Below are 17415 nucleotides of genomic sequence, written 5' to 3'. Positions count from 1 at the left end.
TGTAGTAAAAAAATAATAGTATATACTATAGTAATTACTGTAGTGTTTTTGCGGACTGTAGGATATTGTAGCATTTACTGTAGTGTTTTTGCGGTCATTACTGTAGTATTTACTAAAGTGTTTTTGTTTTATTATCTATTAGAGGTCGACCGATTATGATTTTTCTACGCCGATACCGATACCGATTATTGGAGGGCCAAAAAACCCGCTACCGATTTTATATATATATATTTGTAATAATGACAATTAAAACAATACTGAATGAACACTTATTTTATCTTAATATAATACATCAATAAAATCAATTTAGTCTCAAATAAATAATGAAACATGTTCAATTTGGTTTAAATAATGCAAAAACAAAGTGTTGGAGAAGAAAGTAAAAGTGCAATATGTGCCATGTAAAAAAGCTAACGTTTAAGTTCCTTGCTCAGAACATGAGAACATATGAAAGCTGGTGGTTCCTTTTAACATGAGTCTTCAATATTCCCAGGTGAGAAGTTTTAGGTTGTAGTTATTATAGGACTATTTCTCTCTATACCATTTGTATTTCATATACCTTTGACGATTGGATGTTCCAATAGGTAAATTAGTATTGCCAGCCTAATCTCGGGAGTTGATAAGCTTGAAGTCATATGTTTTACTTTACCTTTTTTGCCTTTACCTCCCTTATCTCACCTCATTTGCTCACATTGTATATAGACTTATTTTTCTACTGTATTATTGACTGTATGTTTGTTTTACTCCATGTGTAACTCTATGTTGCTGTATGTGTCGAACTGCTTTGCTTTATCTTGACCAGGTCGCAATTGTAAATGAGAACTTGTTCTCAACTTGCCTACCTGGTTAAATAAAGGTGAAATTCTTATTTTTTAAAAATAAACAGCGCAATGCTTGAAGCACAGAGAAGAGCTACTGGAAAATGCACGAAAGTGCTGTTTGAATGAATGCTTACGAGCCTGCTGCTGCCTACCACTATTCAGTCAGACTGCTCTATCATATCATAGACTTAATTATAATATAATAACACACAGAAATACGAGCCTTAGGTCATTAATATGGTCAAATCCGGAAACGTTCATTTCGAAAACAAAACGTTTATTCTTTCAGTGAAATACACGGAACCGTTCTGTATTTTAATCTAACGGGTGACATCCATAAGTCTAAATATTGCTGTTACATTGCACAACCTTCAATATTATGTCATAATTATGTAAAATTCTGGAATATTAATTACAGTCTTTGTTAGGAAGAATTGGTCTTCACACAGTTGGCAACGAGCCAGGCGGCCCAAACTGCTGCATATACCCTGACTCTGCTTGCACAGAATGCAAGAAAAGTGACACAATTTCCCTAGTTAAAAGAAATTCAAGTTAGCAGGAAATATTAACTAAATATGCAGGTTTAAAAATATATACTTGTGTATTGATTTTAAGAAAGGCATTGATGTTTATGGTTAGGTACACATTGGTGCAACGACAGTGCTTTTTTCGCTAATGCGCTTGTTAAATCACCCGTTTGGCGAAGTAGGCTGTGATTCAATGACAAATTAACAGCCACCGCATCGATTATATGCAACGCAGGACAAGCTAGATGAACTAGTAATATCATCAACCATGGGTAGTTAACTAGTGATTATGTTAAGATTGATTGTTTTTTATAAGATAAGTTTAATGCTAGATAGCACCTTACCTTGGCTCCTTGCTGCACTAGCATAACAGGTAGTCAGCCTGCAACGCAGTCTCCTCGTGGAGTACAATGTAATCGGCGTCCAAAAATGCCGATAACCGATTGTTATGAAAACTTGAAATCGGGCCTAATTAATCGGCCATTCCGATTAATCGGTCGACCTCTATTATCTATGACATAGAAGTGGGGGGGGCTTTCTCTTGACAAAACGTAATAGACAAATACTAAAAGAGCAAATTTGCCATAACCTGTAGGTAGGAAGGACTGGGGTCTGAACGGAAGGTTCAGAGCTTCTGCTCATTTCTATAACCAGAGGGAATAAAATACACTTAGTGTGCAATGCATTAGGAACACCTTCCTAATATTGACTTGCACCCCCTTTTGCCCTCAGAACAGACACAATTTGTCAAGGCATGGATGCTACAAGGTGTCGAAAGCGTTACACAGGGATGCTGACTCCAATGCTTCTCACAGTTGTGTCAAGTTGGCTGGATGTCCTTCGAGTGGTGGACCATTCTTGATACACACGGAAACTATTGAGTGTGAAAAACCCAGCAGCATTGCAGTTCTTGAAACACCCAAACCAGTGTGCCTGGCACCTACTACCATAACCAGTTCAAAATACACTTAAAATCTTTTGTCTTGCCCATTCACCCTCTGAATAGCTCACATACACGATCCATGTCTCAATTGTCTCAAGGCTTAAAAATCATTATTTAACCTGTCTCCCCTCCACTTCATCTACACTGATTGAAGTGGATTTAACAAGTGACATCTATAAAGGATCCTAACTTTTACCTGGATTTACCTGGTCAGTCTATGTCATGGAAATGTTTTGTCCACTCAATGTAAACGGTCTATCCTTGACATGTATGTTTCTCACTTACAGGTGGCACAAATTGGGATATGGGGAGGGGAATGGGCAGGGTATATGCAAATTAAATACTGTAATATTTACTATAGTAAAAACAAGTTTGGGCGGACTGACATTTCATCAGTATTTACTAGTGTTTTTTGTGGATAATTCTGTAGTATTTACTATAGTATTCTACAAAATTATATACTACTAGTACTACACATGATCAAGAGATACTACAATGTGTAGTATAGAATTCTACAGCATACTACAGAATGATATAGTAAGTACTGTAGTATTCCATAGTAAAATAGTATTTTTTTATGTGAGTACTTGACCATGTAATGATGAGCGTTAGTATCTGTCTGTGGATCCTAGTATCTACTAGACACAAATGTGGTTATGGTGACTATCTCCCTTCCTCTATACTATCAGTAGTCTCTGTCGTCAAAGCAGGCTAGGGCCCAGGGGAACAGGCCCTCTGGTTTCCTGCCTCTTCACACACGTCACATGGCCACCGCTCGTTGGGAAGGAAGTGAACACCTCTGTTTATTCTGTTATTTCATTCACCAGTTTTATTTACAGGTGTGTGCGTGTGAATGTCTGTGTGTTTGGTTTATGTGGGTTGTGCCCGAGCACTCACCAGTACTGGACTTTGAACCCTTGGCTCAATGTACAGTCACAGAACATACAGGTATTATACGAGTGTTTGTCTGTGTGTGTGCGTTGTAAGTGTGTGTGTAGGACCAATGAGCGGCACACTTACAGGACTTTGAGCTGATGTAGTCCAGACAGAGCGTCAGGGTGGATGAATGAGAGGTCATTTCCTGCCAGTCGTCTGAGGTAGAGAGAGACGAAGAGAGAGAAAGAGGGAGAGAAAAAGATGGTGATCAATTCATAATTGCATCGAAAGCTAAACGAGGATTCGTACAGTAATCTATATGTTGTTGGTACAACTTTTAAAGCTCTCAATTTAACAGCTTTACTTTGAAATGTTAATACATACAAGATTGAAAGTCATCGACCAAAAAAACTAATGAAAACACCTCACAGGCTCCAGTTTGCGTTATCAGGCATAGCATAACATAACATAGCATAACATAACGCCTGGGGTGCCAGAGAGACGTGTCAGTGCGACGGCATGTTGTCAATTCACCAGACACTCTGGGGAGAGAGTGGACACATTAGGACTAGGCCTGGGTTTCCCCTCCTGGGCCTGGTCTACCTCCCCTTCCAGCCAGGATATCAGGAAGAACTGGCAGTGTGAATAATCATGTGGGGGCGGGCTGTCAGGGACTCATAGTTCCACCAAATCTGGCCTGGGAGATTAGCACCACATTTATCACCCTCTGCAACTTGAGTCGAGTGGCATTAGATTCCACTGCAGCCAATAGCTGCTGGGTGTGAGCCTGAGAGCCTGGGGAATCTGAGTAACAACTCCCACCATGCCCTAATACAACCCCACAACACACCCCCTTACTGGGGCCTACTGGGGGACACACTTCCAGGGATGTCAAACACTGTTGGTCCATCATATAACAACCAGCCAGCATCATATGACAGGGTCTCTAGTCTAAACACACAAACGCTAGTGGCAGACTTCCACTGTGATCCAATGGCAGACCATGTTTAAAATCACATATTTGTTGTGGTTGACAAACATGGTTAGGATTTGGAAGGCTATATAATGGTACATGCTCTACAACTTGACTTGGCTCTGGCTCAAACCAAATGATTGCCTTCCAGTGGTGGATTCCACAGGACATGCTTCACCATCAAACACCCAAATCAATTTGGTTTCTCATGTGTCTTTATCAACTATTCATTGACTGAATTGTTTCCTTTGACAGCATTTTCATTGTTTCCCAGCAGTAAATGAACAGTTGAAGTACTTGTAGTCAAATGGGCCAGTTTCATGCACATAAATCAAGCCTACTCCTTGACTCTATTACGGCAACTGCAATCCCAACTACTGACAATTATTTATTATTAATCCAGGACTCAAGTAACACAGCTTCAGGTTTGAAAGCAGAGTAGGATTTATGTGCAAATTGGTTAGTGTGTCTGCCAGATTTATAAGGTACTGTAAACTTTACGTCCACAGCCTTGGAGCTGGTCAACGCCCACATGTCTATGGCCCAGCCACCACACGCAGGCCTGCTAACAAATTGCTAGGACATCCTTCACATTTCAGGGTGAAGAACCTCCCCACCGATTCCCTTTCTCTCAACAAATTCAGAACACGTCTCCCTAGGCTTTGATGAAGGCAGAAGAATGTGCTAAGCCTTGTTGAGGAAAGACTAAATCCTTCCCTTCTGTAGCACCACTCCCACAACCATTCTCTTTCACTAAGAAACTCACTGGTAGACAACATACACTTTAACATCAGAAGGTGAAGAGATTTGGAACACACACTCAGGGAGACAAATGTGTGCAGAGACACACAGACAAATAAACAAGCACTCAAACACAAATTGAGGGGGAAGACTCCTCTACATCTCTTTATCTGTCAGGATGGTAGCTAGGCTGTGTTGTGCTTTGTTCAGGGTGGGAGGTGTGTATGAAGGAGGGTTGCGTGACTATCAGAGAGGGAATGTTCCTCTCTGGGCATGTCCCCCTCTCTCTCAGTCAGCCCTCAGGGCTGGAGCTGTGGTTAAGTGACACAACACCACCCCGGGCTACAGAGCCATCCGCTCAGTTCACTCAATGAAACATTATGATTTGTTTCAAGGATAAGGCTAAACAAACACAAATTAAAAACTATAGACAGCTGTCAACAAAAAAGCATTCCGAAGCACGAATATAACTGCTAGGCCCTACAGTGCTGCTCAGTAGGGTTGGGCGGTATCCCGATTTTCATACCGAGATACCGTTTCTGTACCATACCGGGGTATACGGTATTACCGGCAGTGCACACATTGGGAGCTAATTCAAACAAAACAAAATTAGTTTTTTTGGGGCACAGAACAATTTAAGCAACAAGGATCCTGATCCAGGAGGGAATTGAATGTCTCTGCTGTAACCAAGAAGCTTGATCTTGACATCTAGCCACTTAGCAAGCAAGTTAGCAAAACAAACGCGTAGCTGGAGCCCTCAGCCGGATATAATTGATTTTGACACATCTTAGATTTCTTATAGATATACTTAACTTCTAGTTAAAAGCAGTGGCGTAGCACACACTGTATGTATTGAAAATGACACTAAGTATTTTGAAAAATACCCCGGTATACGGTATCTCCCATGCCTACTGCTCAGCTCCAGAGCAGGATGGAACCTAGAGAACTGGTTTCACTAAGTATATATGACACTGGGCAGAGACCCCTGTCCCTGCCTGAAAGGTAATGTTGAGTGGTAGAGTGCAGCAAGGGTGCGTTTTTAGCCAGGTTGTCATGGAAACCATTGTTTTGCCTTCTTCCTTCCTGCCTGGCATTCCTCCACTTACAATGCGATGAAAAGTAAATTGCCCTTTGACAAAGCAGATGAAGTAGACCTAGTGTTCGGAAAAGAAGGGAGTTCAGACTGGTTCGAGATGATAGACACACACAGGCTAAAATAACATGGGCACAGAAGCAGCACTGGGTGCAGAATAATGTTAGCTGGTCATTTTGCATTCTCAGGGTTACATGTTACCTGATATCAGGTAGACAGATCTTATCTTTACTTCCAGCTCTGAACCAGACAGAGGGTAAGTAAAAAAAGACACACACACTCTAAGATTAGATATGCTCATTGAATGGGTCCCAGAACTGAGACATACTGTTGCCACCCTGCAAATTCTCCACGAAAACACAATGAAAGAAAGAATGTGATGCATCTCACATACATGTTCTCTGGAATCATACGTAGCCTATAGTCATGGTACTTTTTGATAGCTACCATGGTATAACTTGCCCTTTCTAAAAACACTGCAACTTAGCCGACTACAATGGCATGAATCTTTGGTGTAAGAGAAACTACAGGGTTCTTTATATCTTGTTGAGCAACTTGATGATCAAACACATAATACAACAGGTCTGTTGTGGTTGAAAACCACTGACTATCATATGCATGTGACATAAACTGTAGTGGGTAATGTACTAGAAAAGATGAATACTCACAGTTCTTCTAGATAGGGGAAGTTCTTGAAGACAAACGCCGGGAGCTCTGTGATGTTATTCATGCTGATGTCACTGTGGAACCAAACAACAAGTGTCATGAGTGGATCAGTATTTCTCTCAGGTTAGAAAAAGAACACAGCCATGATTCCAATTAAAATCTCAAACAATCAAGGTGGATTTATACTCCTAAAGATGCAACAACATAGAATTGCAGAAATAGTACATAATGTTTGATGCCATGGTAGTGTGTAATAAATGTATCTTTTTGGAGGCGTAACTAGTAAGTGACTGCTCAGAAGCATGCTTTCAATACGGTTACATTGGTTTTCATGTAATGTAGATTGGTAGAGGGAAAGCACTGTCATCTTCCCCAGCAGCATAATGATTCATTTGGGCCAAAACAGGTCCCCAGCAATACTGTAAACCTTGAAGAAACGCTCCTCGTATTGCCTAGGGGACGTTCACTTTTCCAACTCACTGCAGAGAAAGACAGGCATGTAGCAGCACGACAGCTATGCAGACAGCACTCACGTTTTTTCCCCACCTGACTAATTCAGTATGTGACTTACATACAGTTGAAGATGGAAGTTTACATACACTTAGGTTGGAGTCATTAAAACTTGTTTTTCAACCACTCCACAAATTTCTTGTTAACAAACAATAGTTTTGGCAAGTTGGTTAGGACATCTACTTTGTGCATGACACAAGTAATTTTTCAAACAATTGTTTACAGACAGATTATTTCACTGTATCACAATTCCAGTGGGTCAGAAGTTTACACAAACTAAGTTTACTGTGCCTTTAAACAACTTGGAAAAATCCAGAAAATTATGTCATGGCTTTAGAAGCTTTGGGTAGGCTAATTGACATCATTTGAGTCAATTGGAGGTGTACCTGTGGATGTATTTCAAGCCCTACCTTCAAACTCAGTGCCTCTTTGCTTGACATCATGGGAAAATCAAAAGAAATCAGCCAAGACGTCAGAAAAAATTGTAGACCTCCACAAGTCTGGTTCATCCTTGGGAGCAATTTCCAAATGCCTGAAGGTACCACGTTCATCTGTACAATAGTATGCAAGTATAAACACCATGGGACCACGCAGCCGTCATACCGCTTAGGAAGGAGACACGTTCTGTCTCCTAGAGATGAATGCACTTTGGTGCGAAAAGTGCAAATCAATCCCAGAACAGCAAAGGACCTTGTGAAGATGCTGGAGGAAACAGGTACAAAAGTATCTATATCCACAGTAAAACGAGTCCTATATCGACATAACCTGAAAGGCCACTCAGCAAGGAAGAAGCCACTGCTCCAAAACCACCATAAAAAAGCTAGATTACGGTTTGCAACTGCACACGGGGACAAAGATTGTACTTTTTGGAGAAATGTCCTCTGGTTTGATGAAACAAAAATAGAACTGTTTGGCCATAATGACCATCGTTATTTTTGGAGGAAAAAGGGGGACGCTTGCAAACCGAAGAACACCATCCCAACCGTCAAGCACGGGGGGGCAGCATCATGTTGTGGGGGTGCTTTGCTGCAGGAGGGACTGATGCACTTCACAAAATAGATGGCATCATGAGGCAGAAAAATGATGTGGATATATTGAAGCAACATCTCAAGACATCAGTCAGGAAGTTAAAGCTTGGTCACAAATGGGTCTTCTAAATGGACAATGACCCCAAGCATACTTCCAAAGTTGTGGCAAAATGGCTTAAGGACAACAAAGTCCAGGTATTGGAGTGGCCATCACAAAGCCCTGACCTCAATCCTATAGAAAATGTGTGGGCAGAATTGAAAAAGCGTGTGCGAGCAAGGAGGCCTACAAACCTGACTCAGTTACACCAGCTCTGTCAGGAGGAATGGGCCAAAATTCACCCAACTTATTGTGGGAAGCTTGTGGAAGGCTACCTGAAATGTTTGACCCAAGTTAAACAATTTAAAGGCAATTCTACCAAATACTAATTGAGTGTATGTAAACTTCTAACCCACTGGGAATGTGATGAAAGAAATAAAAGCTGAAATAAATCATTCTCTCTACTATTATTCTGACATTTCACATTCTTAAAATAAAGTGGTGTTCCTAACTGACCTAAAACAGGGAATTGTTACTTGGATTAAATGTTAATTATTGTGAAAAACTGAGTTTAAATGTATTTGGCTAAGGTGTATGTAAACTTCTGACTTATACTGTCCGCCACACTCCCACCCCCCACGTTTCTAACTACAAAGGCCCCCAACAGAAGCCCTCATCATCCCTGCCATCTATCTTTCCCATCTCCAGGTTACCTAGCTTATCCAATTTCCTTCTAGGCTCTGTACAATGGAGCTTCCACCTTGATCCCCCCCCACAGACTCTCCTTGGGGCGTTGTGTGGCCACTATTTGGAAGGCTTTCCCGGTGGTCCCTCCTTTGGATACATTCTGTCTTGCTGACAGCACCCCTACACCTGCACCCTGTAACCATCTTTCACAGGCTGTAGGCTGCCATGGTCAAGAGTGCAGGCAGCCACAGGGACAGGATGAAAGGGTGGTCTGTGAATGCTGTCCCTCCCAGCTGCTTTAGTCATCAGGGGACCTGCCTATCCTACATAGAAATACAGCTGTGATACATATAGAAAAAACAGCACTCTTTCTGAAGCAAAACAGTTACATGCCCACTGTTTTGAGGGTATGAAATGTAAACATGACATCATGGTCCCGTGTGGCTCAGTTGGTAGAGCATGGTGTTTGCAACACCAGGGTTGTGGGTTCGATTCCCATGGGGGACCAGTACATAGAAAAAAAATGAAAAATGAAATGTATGCATTCACTACTGTAAGTTGCTCTGGATAAGAGCGTCTGCTAAATGACTAAAATGTAAATAATGCAAAGATGTCACTTTGGGCTCATAGCAGCCTTGGTGGGAAACCAAAAGAATCACATTTCCAGCAAGAGCTGCCAAAGGTTTCACTTTTCAAGCGAGATTTCCCTACATAAAAAAAGAGATCGGTGACAAAGACATCCTTCAAAACACTAATCACATCCAACAGAGGAAAGTATGGGGAGCAGGCAGCAGAGGCTGTTGTCAAGTCTCAACAGAGCACCTTTAAAACTCCCTGGGATTTCACTGCCAATCCAAGTAAATAGAGACATACAGATCATCTTTACTCAGAAACAAATGTCAGCTAAAAGACACAAGATACTTTTCCTAAATCACTTTTGGGGTCAAAGACAAAATCTACACCTTTTACACAATTAAAAAAATAAGCAATAATTCATCATCTCTGCTATGATGCAAGATGAGAATAAATATATTATCTCAGCATTATCTCAAAGCCAACCACAACCTCTCCATGGTAAGAGGGTCAAAAAGAGGTCCACCCTATTCAAGTCTCTGGCAAGTGAGAAATTATACTTGTTATTTAGTGGCTTATTGTGTGGTCTCTGATGGTTGGAGCATGGTTTTAGAAAGGTTTGTGGTCATAAGCACATCCTTAAAGACTTTGGTGCTGGGCTAATACAGAAGGCCTGCACACTGTTTATGCTCCCAATTCACTGATTTATTGACAACGCTTGGATCCGAAACGGATCTTGGTCAGAATGATTTTAACCTGAGCTCAGCATTAGCTTCCCCCTCACAATTACACAGGCCACTGGTGTTTGTCCACAGACCAGACAAGGACCTCAGCAAAGCCACACAACAACCACAGAGCTCCACATTACAGACAGAGAAATATACATGGAAAGATTGCCAAGCAGTGCAAAGGCAGACCAAAAAGAGATTAAACTTAAAGCGACTCCAAAACCAAGGCGTGTATATGTGGTATGTGTGTGGGCGGATCAGACACTGGCTGGCATGGAGCCATGAGAGGGAGGGGAAGCTACCGTGCCAAGAACAGCAAGGATTGACAGACAGGACAACGGCAGATAAGTAAGATAGAGATTTGGGGGAAAAAGGTTACTATGTCCTTCCTTTGAAGATCTCTGGGCGCAGAAGGTGGCAAGTGTAAAAAGTATCTGATGTAGTCTCTGCAAGGGCCTTGCTTCAAGGAGGCATAGCCTTAGTTCAGATGCACCATGAATCCCAAGGTGATCTTCAAAAGGAGGACAACTTCACTTCTTCAATACCTTTTGGCAGTGTTTATTTAGCCGGCTAATGTAATCTAAATGAAAATCTATATCTGCCGGTAGATCATTTGTTGAGGTAGAGAAGCCAAACCGGGCACCAACCCAACCACCTGCTTGCTGCTAACATTGACTACCTCAGAAGTAAAGCAAACTCAGTAATGCTTTTGCTTTTTAGCCCCCTGGTCCCATGACAGCAGAGTTGTGGGGAAAAATGCAGGTAACGGGTTACTATTTTCTCAGCTGGCTGTTTCTTATTGATTAGAGAGGAGGTAAAGGTGGTGAGAATTGAGGAAGATGACTGAGGTTCCCTGACTGCCATACTGGAAAGGAACAAGGGCACTTTGTATACACAGACGGGCAGAGTGTTCCACCATGGGAGTGCAGAGAAGGTCAAGCATTTACCACATGGGTCCTAGGGGAGACTGTTTCGCTGTAGCTAGAGTGCAAACTACCAGCCTGCAAGGCAAACATGTCAGTCCTAAAGCGGTGAGAGACAGAGAGAGAAGTGATTGATATTGGTATGGGAGTTGTTGTCGTTGTAAATGTATTGTTATTTTGCTATTCAAATGTATGTGTTTTATACCAATTTACAACATTGAATTGAACCAAGAGAATGAGATTGACAGAGAATGTGATGATGAGAGAGTTGGAGAGGACTATGGAAAAATAGGATGAAAATTAGGAAGATAAGTGATCAGAAGTAAAAGAGAGTGTGAGTTGTGTGAGGGAGAGAGAGAAAGAGATAGATAGAACAAGAGGGGGAAGGGAGAGAGAGAGGGCAGAGAGAGAGAGAGAGGTAAACATTCTACCATGTAGCAGTCATCCTGTTTGGGAGCGGGAACCAGTGACTAGCTCCTTTCACCTCTGCTGACCATGAACAAAAGTATCATTCAGCTTAAGATGGATAGAGGGCACCAATGGCGAGTGAGCTGGCTGGACCAGTGAGTGAAAGGGCATTAGTCCCCCTATCCCCTCCCTCCCCTAAACTTGTGCTTGTTCACACTATGAAAGGACTTCAATTGAGATGAGATGTGAGAAGTGACCCCCTCCTACCCCAAACCCTCATGCCCCCTGCATGCACACATGAGAGCGAGAGTGCACACACAGTCACCAAGCTCTCAAGAGACTGAGATGTTCTTTTGTCACTCGTATCTGCAGAGATGCAGCAGGCATGCACTGTCAGAGGGGAAATTGGTGTACAGGGTGAGGGGGGTTCCAGAACTTATTTCTCTTTCTCCCCACCTGTTTTCCTCAGGCAGGAGAGTCTCAATTTCAGCTGCCAATAAAAAACGTAATGTACACACCAACATGCTGCAGGCAGCTCCACCCCCCAGCCCACCTCTCCAACCTTCCCCTGGGCTGCTGGCTGGTGCAGCTCCACCCCCCAGCCCACCTCTCCAACCTTCCCCTGGGCTGCTGGCTGGTGCAGCTCCACCCCCCAGCCCACCTCTCCAACCTTCCCCTGGGCTGCTGGCTGGTGCAGCTCCACCCCCCAGCCCACCTCTCCAACCTTCCCCTGGGCTGCTGGCTGGTGCAGCTCCACCCCCCAGCCCACCTCTCCAACCTTCCCCTGCCAACCCAACACTCTGATTTATGGACTGATAAAACAAAGGGCACAGGCCAATTCCCATCTGTGTCAAATTCCGTAAGATTATGCAAATCAACAGATGCATAAATGTTAAATATTGTAGGATATTGCCAACGAAAGTGGCAATGTACAGTACTGTATATTATTTTGTGACTAAGTAAATAGGTTACTAACTTTAAAGAATGACGACACATGAAATAAAAACTTGAAGTAACGCTCTCTAAATAACTACAAATGCAGGACAAGAGCAGGTCTAGTCATACCTCTGTCTGAAACTATTCCAATTTAAGAGGACATTCCAGAATTCCAAGGCCAGAAATTCAACAAAAAACCTGACTGTCAAAAGATGGAGTTAATGTCTGTGGCCCTATTTCTTTTAGTTCTCTTCATAACAGAACTGCTGCCCTCCATTCTCCTCTCTGCTTCTATGTCCAACAGTTTCAGTACATTCATGGGGTGGCAGATTGTACTGGATGGAGTCACAGCAGGAGGAAAATCACAAACAAAGCCAACCTTCTGGGAAACCATTCTCCCACCTCTGGGGACAGCAGGGCCTGCAATGTGCCTCTTGTAAGACTGCTGGACCTGTCTGCTTCTGTCATTATTTTTTTTTTGTGTGTGTGTGTGTGTGTGTGTGTGTGTGTGTGTGTGTGTGTGTGTGTGTCAATTTCCCTGTCTCTTTCTGTCCATTAATCTCTCCCTTCAGTAATTTTCCATATCTCAATTTATCAAGCTCTTCACTATTTGCCTGTCTTGTTGATCCCTGTCTGTCTCTGCTGTTTGAGCAGAAAAGCTTATAATTGCCACTAAACGTCACAGCAGATGATGTGTACCCCAATTAATAGATGAAGTTGTTTGTTTGCTGACACACTAATGTAATGTGTTACCAAAATATATTTCTAGCAGAGTACTAAAGATGTAATTCCACTTTTGATGAGCGCTAAATGGAATTAAATTAACATTATGGAGGTGAATATTTTGTTTAGTTCTTTAAACAAACATTAGCTCACTTCCGGTAAGGAGCGTTACCAGCTCAGCACAGCCTCCCTGTGCATTAACTCTGACAAAAAGAGTCTTTCTACAGCTGTGATGTGTCGCACTAATCCATCATGACCCCTGCCCCCTCTACTCACCAAAACACAGAAGGAATGGAAAGAAGGGGAGTTTAAGAGACGGAGAAAAGACATTGAATGGAGAGAGGGAGAGAGAAATACAAAGAGAGAGAAAAAGAAAGAGACAGCTGCACTAAGGGTCAATTCCACAGTAACATACAAACATGTTTACTTTCAAATGTATTTCAAACAAAAACCAATGATTGTCCACTTTTGACAACGTCCAGTGAACATTTACTTGAAGAATTGTCAGTGGAAATTGCTAAGTAGTCCCTGTGCATAGAGTTGTATCATTTGTTTGCAATCATTGTTTTTTGTTTGACATACATTTTAAAGTGAAAAATCACTCTGTTAGCGTGGAATTGCTCTAAGGCAACCCGTCAAATACTCTGAGGGCTTGAACTGAATATATCACGTAGTTATGAGCTAAAAAGCTGTCACAAAGCATTTGGTTAACCCTTGCTCAGTGTAGGTGCACAAGAAGCCTTCACGCCCCAACTTCCAATCGTAATAAGTAGACTTGGCAATTGTAATACAATATTTGGGGATATGTTGGTAACTTACACGCAAGTCTGAAAAGATCATGATGTTTGATAACAGCATACACTACACTGTGTCTTAGTTGACACATTGGTAAATACCACGGTTTCTCTTCATTTTACCTGACACAAAGCATCCCTACATTGGCAGTTTTATTGGGTCAACTCTAAAGCATGTGTATTTCTACAATTCTGCTGGACATTAATGCACTCAAGAAGTCAATAAAATGTACTTACAGTCCATGTGGTGTAATGTTCAGGTACCTAGGTGGAAATAAAGGTAAAAACCAACCCCTCAGCTTTTATGTTAAGTAAATAAAGGTGATGGTGATATTGTATATATTTACATTTCTCATTCAGTCTTGGATATGAAACTGTTCTGCATCAATACCCACCGGGCCCAGATGTCAATTCAACATCTATTTCACGTTGGTTCAACGTAATTTCATTGAAACGACACGGAAACAACTTTGATTCAACCAGTGTGTGCCCAGAGGGTAGTCTTCTCAAGGTCAGATCCTTACTTCTTTTCCACATTAGGAAGCACATTTCCTTGGTCCACCTTCAATAAATAACACATAGACTCTTTGACGTCCTTGGGCGGCTGCTCTGTTTATCATTAACTAAGACATTGTGAAACCTTTAAGGCTAGTTAACCAGAAATGTATTAACTATGCAGACCCAGTCTCAGTTTCTACTCAGTTAGTAATGCTCTTTCTCTCTAGTAAGGTAATGCAGAGCAACTCGCTTTTTCTGGTACAGAGACAAAGACAGACATGAAGGCGGAATCACAGGGAATACAGAAAAGAAACAATGATCATTCCTTAAAAATAAACTATAGGCTAACTAAAACACCCATGTCATAGAGCTTTTGGTTTAGTTGTTATTTTGTGTTGATCACAACAGCTTTTTCCTTTCGGCGGTTCCTGACCAAGATTCAGAAAATATTTGATTTGTTAAAAATATAGTCTACAAATAATTTAACATTGCACATTTTCCCCATGTTGATAAGTTGCTTGAGCCACATGTTTGCACCTTAGGAAACTTTGGAAGGAAAGTCAATAAGACTTCATTATTACAGTAAAGTGTTACTGAACTGACAAATTCTGGGGTGAATTCTGGTGTATCCCTGTAAGATGAATTTGAATTTGCATTACTTTGTAAAGGATATGTAATGCATATGTAAAGGATATGTAATGCATATGTAAAGGATATGTAATGCATATGTAAAGGATATGTAATGCAAATTTCAGAATACCAACCACAACAACTGTCTCTGAGATGATGGGTAAGTGTGTCCACAGTGTTTTATTTTAGGGATAGGCATACACCTAATGTAACCTGGGACTTTCTCTGCCATGATGTGAGTTGGTGAGTGGAGCAGCATTCAGGATAAACAGTCTCAGGCAGGTACAATCACCTTTCTGCCCGGGTATTTCTGGGATCTGTTTATGTCTGATCTCCAATATTATTCAAATGAAATTAAAGGTATACACCGAAGCATCATGAGGTTCCCTCTGTCAATGCCTGTTCTGGATCAAACCTCAGCCTTCTCATAGCAGCAGGCACAAGACGTCTTCGTAGTTCTATTCCTTCATATCTCAACAAGGAGTCAGTCGAGACCACAGAGACAAGACAGGCCAAAGAATCAGCAAATGAAGACAGATCCACCTTCTTGCTTTACACAGATGATGGGCTACTATTCCACATGTCCCTAAATATAAGTGGCTGTAGTCTAAGAAAGTGAAAGTCCAGGTCCCAGGCCAAAGAATATGCTATAGCTTGTATGCTTTTCAGTATAGTAAAATACTAGGGTATAAGAGGGGTCATATCAAGGAAAGGTCAGCAAGTGAATGAGTTTGGACCAGCATGAAACATTTTGGCAACCATTGCATAAAAAAAATAGCCTAGCCAATACTGTATATACTGTACCAACCTTTAATTTTAAGGCCTACTTTTCCTCTGGCTGTTTTTCATTCTTTGTGTTTGCTCTCACCACAATAATGTGTTTGTTATCAGTTGAATAACTGATCCACAGCCCAAAGTTGTAAAAACGCACTCGATTACTTGGCTTCATTGACAGCCATTGTACAAAAGTTTGCTCCAGTACTGACGTGGAGAGGTGCCCCTCTCGAGTAAGTAGTGGCCGACCTTACGTTACAAACACGTCCTAACCAGGGAGAGATATTGATTCTAGGTTGAATCGTGTTTTATTACACAGTTTCAATATGTGTTGATACTTACAGATAGTAGGTGAAGGCGCTTAGACCAGTCGGGACAGTGGTCAGACCTTTCCCAGAGCAATCCGCGCCTCCGTCCTCGTCGCAGCTGCATGAGGACGAACAAATAGCCGGAGTGGATTGTCCTTGACCAGCCGCACCATCCCGTAGTGAAAACAACCGCAAAAATATCCAGATGACAAACACGCGCATGTTCTTCTTCTGTTCAGACTGAGCAAAAATGGCTTTACGTTTTTCTCTTATAAGGACATGTAGGCTACTTTTCATGTGACTGCTCTGTTGTGATGGCTTGTCCAAGAAGCTTGAATACGTATTCTTGTTGATAGGTAGTCGACCACTTCAAGGATATAACATGTTAATGCACAGTCCCACCAAACATATATCCTTAACTACCCCTGTCAAATCTGGGACATTCTCTTTACTCAAACAATGCCGTTTACCTTGCACTAAGTGTCCTCCTATTCCTATTCATCCCGTGTGGAGTGTTGGTCCCATAAAAATAAGTAGCACCCGTCCACACAGACGAGAAAATTGGCACCTTTTGCTTTTTCCGTTTTCGTTGTCCCATTAAATCAGAAAACCAGGCGGATCTGTGCGTGGACAAAATAAGAAGCCTCAATACAATTCTCCAACCGAAATGGGAAACACTTGGTGACTTATTTTTGCTATCGTTTCCCTCTCCTGATTTGTTTCCTGTAGAAAAACACAGTCAGCTTTCAGCCATTCCTCACGTTTCCTTCCTTTGCTGCCTGCCACCAGCAGCCCGCTTTTTCTTGCTCACTCGGTAAGCACCCTGCCGGACAACCTGCCACACGATCTGCTGAATACAGTATGTTAATACTGACCTACATATTCATTATTTCACAACGTCACACTTTAGCTTTAGTAGGCAACATACTGCAATTAATACGTTTGTAATTGTGTAACAATTAATTGAAATGTTCAATTCATTTCCACCTCAGTCCTTTCTTTGAGTGTGGTACCATCGCAGGTTAGTCCTTTGGTAGTAATTGATCAATATCTGATATAATGGTAGGCTAACCATTCTTGTTTTAGTGAATTCCAACTGACTGAAATGTAGTTATTATTAGATAGGCCTAATTGTCAGGTTATTATCATTTTACCATATGCTTTCTACCAATAATACAGTAGGCCTAAAATAAAGTGTAACCGGACAGTTTCTTCAAC

At 41.7% G+C, this 17415-nt stretch overlaps 1 protein-coding gene across 1 annotated transcript in view; it reads right to left on the bottom strand.

Moving 5' to 3' along the window:
• LOC115167119 (leucine-rich repeat-containing G-protein coupled receptor 4) overlaps window positions 1-17067 on the bottom strand; it is a 30348-nt gene extending 13281 nt beyond the window's left edge. The window contains exons 1-3 of the mRNA XM_029721229.1: window positions 16232-17067; window positions 6643-6714; window positions 3312-3383 (exon numbers count right to left, since the gene is read on the bottom strand). Of these exons, the coding sequence (XP_029577089.1) occupies window positions 3312-3383; window positions 6643-6714; window positions 16232-16494 (407 nt within the window). The 5' untranslated portion in view covers window positions 16495-17067. The remainder of the gene's footprint in view (window positions 1-3311; window positions 3384-6642; window positions 6715-16231) is intronic.
• Window positions 17068-17415: the final 348 nt, after the last annotated feature.

Source organism: Salmo trutta, chromosome 29, assembly GCF_901001165.1.
Source record: "Salmo trutta chromosome 29, fSalTru1.1, whole genome shotgun sequence".
Taxonomy (NCBI): Eukaryota; Metazoa; Chordata; class Actinopteri; order Salmoniformes; family Salmonidae; genus Salmo; species Salmo trutta.
This window is presented reverse-complemented; position numbering and strand designations above follow the sequence as displayed.